The sequence below is a fragment of the Coloeus monedula genome (assembly GCF_965178545.1).
Source record: "Coloeus monedula genome assembly, chromosome: 3".
NCBI lineage: Eukaryota > Metazoa > Chordata > Aves > Passeriformes > Corvidae > Coloeus > Coloeus monedula.
Window position 1 is genome coordinate 54,000,766 of NC_138783.1, and position 12,414 is coordinate 54,013,179.

A 12,414-nucleotide genomic window follows, 5' to 3' on the forward strand; every position below is an offset into this window, starting at 1 on the left:
TGTTTTCTCAGCACATGACAAATGCTGCTGCTAGTGACAGCTTCTTATGGTTTCAGCTGGTTTGAGGATAGCTGGCATGACCCAACTTTCCTAAATTGTCTTCTACCTCCTAAAACTTCTAAAAGACAAGGCTTGTAAATTTTGGTAGAAGTAGTGCCTGTGGATGCTGAGGCAGCTCTTTCTGGCAAGTAAGGAGTAGACATTAAAAAAGGGTACTTGCCAAGAGGTGGATGGGGTGTACATGACAGCTTTGCTTATCCTCTCTCCCCAAAAAGAGCTTTCAATTCAGCACTCTGCTGTCCACCTGCACATATTACCTGGTGCCACCACACACACACTGAGGCAGAAATATCTGAAACAAGTGAAAGTATACAGTGTAGATCATCTAAGTAAAGAAGCAAAGAGAAAACAAATGCAAATAGAAAGTCACCTGCTGTTAAGAGGGAATTTGACTCATGTAAGGCTTAAAGAAGCAAAATATCAGAAGATTGGAAGCTGATAGCAGAGCAAGGAAGTGGTCTGGGCCTTAGGATTAACACAGGTTCAGCATATTGAAGCCTCAAACAAAAAGCTGGTTCTTCATCTACTGAAGATTTGATCACCATTTGTATGCAGAAAAAACGTGGAGCAAACAATTCCAAAGCTGCTCATTTGCAACAGCAGCAGGATGGAGATGGGGGGAAGGAGTGTGAATGTGGTCTCAGCACAGGAAAACTCTCAACAAGCACCCGGCAAGAGCAGATCTGTGTAAGCCAGAATGAGAAGGGAGCCATTTGTGGGGAAAGATCATGCTGTACAGAAGGGAGAGAAGCAGCAGAGAGGAGAAGGGCACGGGTCCATGTGCAGCTGGAGGATGGGAGGGAGCAGGGTGGCTGCTCTGCTCTATGAGAAAGCAGCAACGAGCACTGTGCAAAGAGCAGGCTGGAGAGAGGATGGAAAGGCTGTGCCCAGAGAAAAGAAGCTGCAGCCAGAAGGTGCACAGCAAGATGTCAGCACAGGAAATGGAGGGTCAGTCCTGTGGGTAAAGGCAAAGATCCAAGAAGCACGGCCAGTGCACGGCCACACAGTGCTGGGCAAGAAGCTGTGCTGAGGGGTTACAACAGTAAAAAGTATCAGCAAACACCAAAACAGAGGTAGAAATTGCCAGGAAGAAAAAAAAAGCTTAGCATAAGCAAGAAAAGCACAAGTGAAGAGGCTGTGCTTAAGGGAAAGCAGAAGTAAGGGCATGACGTGAGCTGGCCTGAAAGCAGTGGGCCAGGTTGACACCCTTGAAAAAAGGCAGGCTGCACAAAGCATGGGGCAGAAGCAGGTCTACAAATCTGGCTAGGCAGAAAAAGCACGTGTCAAATAAATAAATAAATAAATAAAACAAAACTCAAAACCAGGAGCTGTTATCTCATCCCAAGGGAGCACAGCAAGATGGTCCAGGTACAAGAAGCAGGGTGTGGAGAAGGCCATGCGGAATGGGAAGCAGCAACAGCCATATGGCTGGACTGGGCTGGAGGGGGCTGAAAGCCAAGGCTGCTGAGGGGAGAGGAGGGTTTCTTGCAGGAATGTGGGAGGAACTGCCCAGGGAGAGAGCAGAGGTTGTCTACACCATCAGCTGGTGGTAAGACTGAAGAAGAGGGGATGGTGATATGAAAATTAATTACCCAGAGCATCCCAAATGGCACTGTCCAAATGTTGCACTACTCCTCCTTATGCAAGGGAATGAGTCAGTGCCCACAGGAGGCCAATGCCACAAGACCCACCCCAGAGTCCTGACTAATCCTGTGTCACATCCCCCATCTCTGTTTTCAGATCCCTTTCAAGAAATAAGATTCCACAACTCCAGACACAGCGTTGCAGCAAAACCTCCACAGAGCACCTCCAGCCATGTACACTGCCAATGCCAGGCTCCATACACCACCAGACCTGGCAGCACACCCCTACCAAGACCACAGCACAGCCTATCCACATGCTGTCATTCTCTGTCCTCAGAAGATCATTTAACCAACATATTCATGGCCTTTCAAGGCACAGTTAATGTTCTTTAACCACTACAGCAGCCTCAGCTATTTGTAATACCTTGTTGTGGGAGATGATCAATAGTCCACCAGTGGGCAAGAGCACTGCTGACCATTTATGAAGCTAGCACACACAAAACCAGCCAGCATGACTCAGCTAAAGCCCCTAGTGTAGGCTAAATAAAATTATTTACTCCCCCTAAAATACTTCAGAAGAACATAAAGGTCTTACTTGAAAACTTTAAGCACAACCTTTTAAAAGCAAGACTTTTAACACATGAACTGCTAGAAGGCCACCATACCTAACAAACCCACCTGTTCCTTTTAAATTATATTTTTATATTATATAATTACATATTATATTATTGTTATTATATCTTTCCTTGCCCAGGGTTTTACCAACCCCAAAACTCAGTATGGCCAACCCCAAAATTCAGTATGGCCACTGTGAGGAAGGTGCACTGCAGGGATGAGACTGTGGAGGGAGTCCTACTGGACCATCTGAGGAAGATTCATCTCTGTTGGATCATGATATACCTACCCAAGAGACTACAATGCCCTTCCCTGCATATTCTCCCAGAAAACATGGTGAAAGCACAGCTCTTTCTTCCTTGCTGTGTCCCAGTTGGACTTTGGACCCTGTGAGGCCACCACTAAGCCCAGATTCAGTGCTCTGCTTGGAGGCAAACGTAGCAAGAGGAACATGAAAGTGCCTAACACTGTGTGGACTGATGGAACCACAGGACCCTGTGACTGACAGCAGCTCACAGAGCACCTCACTTTTGCAATGTTTCCCCAGCATTCCAGACCTCCAGCATGGGTCCAGCCAAGCCCAGGCACCAGGCAGAGGGGGTGCTACATTCCTTCACCAACACCTGGTGTGAAGAATGGAGAATCCAGGAGCATGTCTCTTTGGAGGGGGTGGTGGGAGGCACTGTGCTGTGGAGCAGCAGGCAGCCCCAGGTCATTGGTGCCCTGAAAACAGTGGGAAATCTCTTTGGTTTTCTTTTTTTTTCTTTTTCCAGCCTTGCACTGTCAGAAAACTGTTCACTGCAATTGTGCAGGTGTGTGCAGTGAGACACTGGCACAAGCTGTCCAGAGAAGCTGTGGATGCCCCATTTCTGGAAGTGTTCAAGGCCAGGTTGGATGGGGCTTTGAAAACCCAGTCTAGTGGAAGTTGTGCCTGCCCAGGGCAGGGAGGTTGGAAGTTAATGATCTTCACGGCCCCTTTCAACACAATACATTCTATGATCCTATGAAAAACCTTCCCATGGTGAGACAGGTAGTCTAGGAAGAAGGTGACTAGTTAGGAGTGTGGTCAGTTGCACCACCTCTCCATTGATGTTAGTGAACACTCATTAGAATCCTTTGCTCTCTAATATTTGGGGAATCTGAGCTCTTGGGTTTCCCCCCAGGACAACCCATGGAGGTTCTCCATGGCATCTTCCTATCCAAAGGCCTCCTCTAATGCTTGCAGCACATCTGGCACATTGCAGGCCACGAGAACAGCTTTCATTTTCCTTTTTTTCTTTTCTTTTTTAATTTTATGAGAGTTTTTCCCCAGACCTTCAGTGGGCTGTCACAGTCAACTGGCTTTTCTGAAATACTGCCAAGAAATCCATTCCACTCTTCCAAAATTTTCAGCATTTTCCCTGAAGAACTCATCAAGAAAGTTGTTCTCATGCATATGTTGTTCTGCATATACAGAAGAAAAGACCTCAGCTCATCCTCTTTAGTGCCACAATATTTAAATATGAAACTTGCCTGCATTAAACTTTGGTGACTGCAGAACAATCACAAATTTGGATACTTAACACCTGTACAGTCAGACTTCAGCAATCTTATTTAAGATTCAGATATATATATATATATTATCATCATTGGATATTTTTTATTCCATTTTTACAAGCTAAGAAAAAATGCAGGCATTCTAGCTTAATTTTACAACACACCAGACATTCATGAAACAGCTGAAGTGAAACACTCACGTTAGCCATGCTCTGCAAAAATGAAGATTCTCTTCATACCTTAAAATTTAAATGTTACAAAGTGATCTCCAGAGCCTCCATTTAGAGATTTAAATTACCCTCTCAATCTTTCAAGGTATAAAACTCAAAATATATATATGAGTAAGTACATATTTTAAACTGTATGTGAGAAATCTCAAGCTAACATGTCAGAGGCTTCTGTACAGAAACATAATGCTTAGTATATAATATGATACTATATAATATCATACCACCTCTTAGTCTAACAGCAAAAAAGCCCCTATAACAATAAATTGTCACATGTATTTGTTACTTTTATAAGAATACCTGTCCAAAACAGTGTCCTTTAGAGGTCTGAAAAGGATAAATATCTAGGTTTCTGAAAACATCACATTAGTGATGCCCAGACTCTAATTAGAAAAGGTATGGGCTAGCATTTCTTGACCTTTTCCTAGGGGAGATATTCACTGATAATCTTGTGGTTATTGGAACCGTCAGTTACTGAAATATAACCAAACTAACCCCAAAAGTTTCAGCCTTAAAAGATGGGTTAGTTTCCTAAGTTGTTTCAGTAGATACACTGGATTACTGAAGACTGAAAACTAAAACTCCTATTCCCCGAACGTGGACAGATTGCCGTCTACTGTGATATTCCAAAGGAACAATTAAAAGGAGAAACAGAACATGAAACAGCTCTTTTAAAACAAAGCACATTATAGATCTATTGATAAACTAGCATTTATATTAGTTAAAAAAAAAAAAGTCTATCATTGCAAGGGAAACTTTTCCACTCACACTCCTTAAGAGAATATTAACAAAAATTAATGACAATACACGCCAATTAACACATATCATGGTTCTTACCCTGGTAACTTTTCACTAGCGTCATCTTGTTGTAATCTTCAGATAAAATGAATTCCTGAGGGAGGGAAAGAAAAATCAAAAGAAACATGGCTTAGAGATGTAAAGTGTTTGAGACTGTTTACATTTGAATACTTTACCTAGGTAAGCTCTCCCTTCTTCACAATCACAGCCCTATCTATACTTTTAATAACTTTGAGTACCTAAAAATCTAAATTTTTTCACTTTTTAAAGCTGCCTAAGAAACAATATTATGAGTACTTCTGAATGGAATGGATATAAGAGGAACCATTAAAAAAGAAGTCAAAAAAGCTGACAGAAATGACTGGCTGTGAGCTGAGGTGCCACAAAATGAGGAACCTGAGACCTGGCAAACACCTGCTGCTCAGGACTGCCTGGGCAGAAACCCGCATGTGTGCACAGCTATGTGTGCACGCGTGTACATTTGTGTATACACACATATCCATGTGGGTGCATACACGGCACCCCAACCTGAACACTCAGAAAACTCAATATAAATATTTACGAGACCCTCTCAGTTACTCAGTCCAGGCTAGGTACCAAAAATACGTGATGGGAATGGAATGCATTTCAGGTTTCTGTTAAACAGCCTCTCAGTGCTTCAGGCAAACAGAAACCCAAACTTTTCTGTGTCCAGGCAAGAGCACACCTATGGGACAGGCTCTGCTGCCTTCATGCTGCTGTTCAATTTCCAGTATGGCTTTTGCATGACGAAATGATGAGAATGGCAGCTAAGGGTCTGCATGGCAGCCTCAGTTCCTGGAAAAATCCCAGGTGGTTAAACTGACTGACCACCCAGGTGTTCCTGCATATTGTTTTGAAGAGGAGAGTTGCTCAAAACTGGGGAATCAGAATGGCCACAAGCAAATTCCTGCAACATCTCTCTGGAGGAAACACTCAAGCAAAGGTTAGGCTCTGCGGCTGCATCACATGAATTAGCTTTCACAGAGCTGTCAGGTATCTATGTGCATACATCACATACTCAGAGAAACACAAAGTAAAAAATGAAGGAGTGTAAAAACACATCATATTAATAATTTATAGCAAACTACACAGAAACTCCCTGTGCTAATCTGCCTAGAGGACAGAAGAAGTAAAACCTAACTCATTTAACCTGAAATAGGATGGAAAACTAAAATAAACATTACAAATGCAAGATAAGCGAATTTGATAAACATACAATTGTGAAATGTTCTTGTGCACATGCCAAAAGCACTGGAGAAGACTGGACTTCAGGGGCCTACAGACTATGTTTAAGGCAAACCAATGTTTAATGCAAAAGAGCAAAAGACATTCTAACCCCCAACAAGCCAGTATTTCCCCCCCAGTTTCCAAACCACAATTAAAAAAGAAGTCACCCTGCATTTTCTGCTGGGTCACTGCAGGTAATCTGCCTGGCCTTCAGCACCATAATTACCCAAACACATCATATCTTCTGCTTGTGGAGAGGTTACAGTACTCATCTGTGGAACATCTACATATCCCAGCTTCCAGAAAAACAACTGTGAGGCAGCTATGTATTCTGCTCTCTCTAGGTTTCTGTTCATAAATTTGTAATAAATATGTTCTCTTAAATTGCTCTACTTCATCTTCCTTTCCTTAATCTGCACCACCTCCCATTAGGTTTCCCTGGCAGCTAAGGACTACAGTGGGGGTGTTACTTAAACAGCAGTAAGAAATAAGTTAAGTCAGCTGGATTTCTATATCAGGGTCACCTTAACTCTACAAACCACAGAAAGTTAAAAATCTGCTATAGCTTTCCAGCTACCTAGAGGGGAACCTGTTTTCATCAACCACTGTCTGAAGAATACTAAATCACCACATGAAATGCTTTACTACAAAGCCTATTTGAAGCAGGACCCTTTGCTAGAATGCTTTCTGCCGTTGTTACCCAAAGAGAAATTGCTTTAATTGCTGCAACACATGATGGGAAGATATGTCTGCCTTTCCCACCAATTTGGCTGTCCTTGTCTTTGACTGCAGTGGCACACAGATGCTGGTGACTTCAGGTGGGATGTAGAGAGAGCATTGCATTCTCACTTCTATTTGCATTTTTCTCTTAACAAATTTCATGTGGTCATTCTGTTCTGAGACCCAAAGAGTCCCACAGTTTCAGTGGAAGACTGAAAAGGCTTTTGAATCTCTCCATTATAATACAATAAATCAAACATGTGCAGTTTGTAGGATGTATCCAAATATTGATTACCACTGTATGCTTTAATACAAACCACAGCTATGTACTATCAATACTCTGCTCCATCCAAAATAAAACCAAATATATTACAAGATAAACACAGTTTCAGATAACCTGGATATTGGATATAATTTTCTTCCTGAAGACTTCTTGCATATAATTTTCTTCTTTGAAAGTAGCTGATAATTTGTGATGCATTTTCTAATCTTTCTGCAGGTCTCCCCGCTCCCCTTTACACTCTCAAATGTTCTTCCATTGCACTTATTGCCCTCTCCCTCTTCAGGCCGAATGCGTTAGTTGCGTCACTAGACAGGTATGTTAGCACAGGGCACCTTGCTCAAGAAATTCATGCCCTATTGCACATACATTGTGTCATCTGCACTACAAAAACACCGACTACATCTCTTTAACATTGTTCCAGCAGAAGCTGGCTTTTTGTCCTTGCCAACGTAGATGTTTTGCTCCTCTCAGAGCTGCTGACACTCAATTCTCATTAGGCAGTTTCTTGCTCTCCTTAATGAGCTGGAAAAGCTAGGGTCACCTACACAGCTCAGTCAGTGCTTGTTAACAGAACAGAGGAAGATTTCTGAGTCCTCTCTGAGCCCTTTTGCACAGGAAGGACTGGGACATATCAGAGCACTCAAGATGACAAAACCAAACAGCCTCCTTGCAGGGATCAAAACCAACTCTTCTGGCAAGATCACTCTTTATCCTTCAGAGGTTTTGGAGCTACTTTACTACCTTTTTTATCATACTTAAAATGTTAATGCTCAGTCTTGCCTATTTTCAGGTAAGCTTATTATTACAACAGTGACTTGGTACCATGAAAGTCTTCACAAGGCACAAAGGAGAATTCTTGAAGACTGTCAAAATCTAGATGTCCACTGACGTACAAAGACTTGCAACTATTTCTTTGTGTAGCACACCTCCCTCACACTGAAACACATACACCCACCTGGAACTTCTCTTGAGCAAAAGACTTCTCTAAAACCTCATCCTAGAAATAGTATCAGCATCTTGTTCAAATAATTCAGAGTCCTTGGCCATGGGTATGGGTGACATGGTCCAGGAACTAGGGAAGATCCATGCCTTCCCAGAGCTTCAGGTATATGTCAATGGCTGTATCACAAAATGGAGAACTCTCCTTAAGCAACTGAATCAATTTCTGAGTTAATAATCTTTATATATTAGTTACACATTACCCATTCACAGCCTAGTTCCCATCCCGGGGAATTTACAGTCTGTTCTTTGATAGATGATGCCATTTTAACAACACACTACAAATCTCCTTATAGGCTTGACTTTATCCTGTTAACACAAGTGACCGACTGCGCTCTCAGGTCTTCCAGAGAACAACAAACATGCTTCAGAAATGGAAGAGAATGAAAACTCTTAAATCTTCTGTCAGACATTACATCTATATCTGTCAGGGGGAAAAAAATGTCATAAATAATGACAGCATTTTCACTTTATTTATTATATAATTTCATTTCATTTCTTGAGGGGAAAAAATACTAAACTCCCCATAACAGCAGAAGGGAAGGTTGTACATCAGCAGGTAGAGCCTGTCTCAGTCCCAGGAATTCAAAGTACTGTTTATGGTCAAACCTGTAGACAGCACTAAGATCAGATGAGGTGGAAGATGAATTTATCTTAGTAAGTACCACCCCCAAGGAAGAATTCTGAAGGGGTTGTTCTGGGGCCCTGTTGTCCTCATGGCTCTGCTTAATGTAACAGCTTCATACAGACATAGGCATGGTCAGCAAAAAAAAGATCAATTTAATTCAACTTCAGCTACCTAAAAACTAAATCGCTCATTTCAATCTCCCCAGAAATGAAGAGAGAAATTTATGCCATTTCATAACGGTTTCTAGGAAAAGTAACTTGGGCACATCCAAAGGCATCTCTCCTCTACTGGCTGCAGAACCTAATGATTAACTTTATCTAGGCAATGAGTTTTCACATGGCGAAATGAGGTGGAGACTCATCTTGGCAGTGGATGCCTCCTGTTTATTGCAAGTGGAAGACCTTTCTTCTGCTTCCTGTAGTATCTTGAGAGTCTTGCACCCAGAGCATTTTTCTCCACTTCAGAGCAAGGAATTAATGTCCAGGGTAAGGTCTTCTGGCTTCCAAAAGGGACCTCAAGCAGTCCCTAGGATGCCATCTCTTTTCAAAAAAAGGTCTGCAAAGTGTAAAAAAAGCAGATCACAAACTTTTTTTTTTACATTAGGTGCCACCACTCTTCAAGCAAGATGCTTATTCAAGATAATGGTGCTGCACAGATGTTTGTGCAGCCCTCATGTTGAGAAGTGACAAAAGGTTAAAAACAATCTCTTCCTCTCTGTAGAAGCAAAAGTTATCGCCTTGCTTCACAAAGAGAGGTGGCCATACAAGCTCACCTCAGGTGGCTTTGCTGGAACTTCTTTCTGTGCCAGGAGTGTTGCTGCCCATCCTTCTCATAATGCAGCATACACATTCCTGAGGTGCCACACTTATAACCAAAATCCAAACAACTTAAAAAAAATTCACATAGAATAAAAAAAAGGCATTTTCTTATTTCCATTTACACCTGAAAGTACTTCCTTGCACTGCAAAAAAAAATCATGACTATCAGCTCACAGCCCTTAGCAGGAATCCTTTCTTTTTACCCGAAGTGAAGGTGCAGAATAATTTTCAGGGGTTTATTGGTTTGGTTGGTTGGTTTTTTGTTTGGGTTTTTTTCAGCCCTGCACCCAGCATACACAAGTGTGCTGGGCATTACAGAAGTGATAATGTGGAGCAGCTGACTAATTCCCAAATATTTCAAGGTGCTCAAGCAAATTGTCTGTACTTTCCCTTTGAGGAAATTAAAATAAGGGTACTAAGGTCACCTTGCTGATTAAATTCTGTTATTTTGTGGCCAATGTGCCCTGCTTATGTATTCCTGTGCTACACTAATCATAGCTGGGCCCAGGAAAGAAATTTTATCCTGTCCTCCAGAGGGTGGTTGTAACTCACGTTCAAGTACTTGGGGATGTTCTCTACACCCCAGTATTGCTGGGATTTGAAAATGGGGCTCCCATTGCTCTTCCATTCCCACTTCCACCGCTTCTTGCAGCACATTACAGTAGTGGCTTCTCTTACAAGTAAGTATTAGGTTTGCTACAGACAAAAACATGTCATCCTTTGTACAAGTTTGTGGCGTGCATTTCCCTGCACCACACAAATGCTTGCAGCTACAGAGGACTAAATCAAGTAACACAGACAAGCACTTCCCCCTTACTACATACTTGTATCCAGAAGACTGGGAAACGAAAAACCCAGCTTAGCAACAAATAGAATCTGCCTTAGAAGTGGCAATATATACCTATAAATACCCGAAGTCATATGTAGATTTATCACCTGCATATCTCATTTACCTTTTTTAGCTTCAGAATGGAAAATATTTGACCCCATTTACTCTGAAGCATCCTCTGACTCTTCAAAATAAAATGCCCCCAAGACAAAGGACACATCTCCCATCATGCCAGAGTATTTAAATACCTTATTTACAGTTGCCTTCACATTCCTCAAAGGCCCAGTGAAAACAGTGAAAACAAAAGTGCCTAGTAGGACCGGCAAATTTCAGCTGCTTCAGAGAGTGGGAAGGAGAGAATTTCAGAGGTGCAGAGAATTCTCTGGAATCTGTCCCATCTCGTAGATACAAAAGGAAAAATCTCCTACAGGCACACAAAAAAAATCTCTGCTACTAGCCATTAATAGCTTTATAGGTCAAAACCTTCACATCTTTAATGGAGCTTACAGGCAACAGCTAAAAGGGTCACACCCCCTTTCCCAAACACCATACTGGCTTTAGTGCAGACAGCTGCCCTTATGCCAGCCTGAAAACACTCATTCAGTTATAAGGCCCATAAGGCAGAGACAACAGCAGCAAAATTTGAAGTGAGGTAAAATGATCTTTAACTGGAAGAGGAATCTATTGATGAAGCATAGGTGAAAAATACCTCTGACCCATGACTCTTCCACTCTTCCAAAGTGATACAGAAAAATCCAATAAATAAGGTCATCTGCTACCCTCTGTCACAGATCTAACAGACACACTCTTCTTCTAATATCCTACTTCCTTTCCACACATCTACCTCAGATGTTAATGAACCAAATCTCTCAGCAACTTCACTGCCAATTAGAAGCAACTCCTCTGAAGGGAGAGGAAAACAAAATGTGAACTCTGAAGTGTGGAAAAGCAGATAGATATGGAGCAGAAATCCACCTTCTGCCTCTAAGAAGATGATTTTTCCTCCTCTTAATTGCTGCTTTCAGAAAACTTTGGTATCATGTAATTAACAAGTCACTTAAATTTAATAAAACAACAGCTGTTTCTCTGTGTTATTTTTAAAGAAATATGCAAATTAAGACAGTTTGTTGACTTGCCTAATAAATACTGTAAACCCCACTCAATCTTTTTGTGGCAGCTGGAATAAAATTTTTAATCATCTAACATTTTCTACACTACAGATTCAGTTCCACTAGCATTAAAAAGTCTGTCTCCCAAACACTAGCAAAAATATTCTCAACACATCATCACACACATACTTCTCAAAAAGGAACCATTTCAACTAGAAATCTTTGGATGTACTTACTGAGATTGTACCATTGTCTAGACCTATGGACAGCCTTCTGGTTTCCGGGTTAAAAGACATGCATGAACATGGAGCTGAAAAAAATGAACATGTTGATGAAGTTAACAAAACTGCGATTCTCGTTTTCTTGAAGTTCTGGAAAGCCTAAAACTAGCTAACATGCTTTGTGATGCTGTGCAGCATTTTGAGCTTTCCAGTAGACAAGAATTAAAATAAAACTGTTCTTGCAATTCATTCAACCCTATCCTATTAGGACATGGAACAATAGCTATTTCTTCCTCCAGTTCCTTCATTATGTTTCTTGCTAGTTACATATAAACAGACTTTTCATGTAAGTGCAATAGTGCTGCTTTGATGTAAGAGGCACCTGACATTTCAGTGTAAGTCAGAGATTACTTAGCTGAATAATTTAGTTTTTTACATTTGCCTGAACTGTGCTGACAATAAAACAAAACACTACATTATGTCAGAGGCTTGCATCCTGTACCTACAGTAAGAAAATTCCCCAGTAGGAATCAACATATCAGCTAATATTAAGGACTGAGTTTAACTGCCCCCTACTCCAATTTCATAACAGGCAGCACTATGACAGTATCACATACTATGACTGAAATAAAACTTTGTATCTAAAACTACCCATTGCTTGATTACATTGACTTTACTCTAATAAACATCAGGATTTATCCTTAAATTGCACACAAGACGGTCACAGTATGCTCCCTCAA

At 41.4% G+C, this 12,414-nt stretch overlaps 1 protein-coding gene across 1 annotated transcript in view; it reads right to left on the bottom strand.

Moving 5' to 3' along the window:
• The window catches only part of WDFY2 (WD repeat and FYVE domain containing 2), a gene marked incomplete at its 5' end in the record, with an annotated part of 70,133 nt that overhangs the window by 12,720 nt on the left and 44,999 nt on the right, over nucleotides 1-12,414 (bottom strand). The window contains 2 exons of the mRNA XM_082278458.1: nucleotides 4,859-4,913; nucleotides 11,690-11,763. Coding sequence (XP_082134584.1) covers nucleotides 4,859-4,913; nucleotides 11,690-11,763 — 129 coding nt within the window. The remainder of the gene's footprint in view (nucleotides 1-4,858; nucleotides 4,914-11,689; nucleotides 11,764-12,414) is intronic.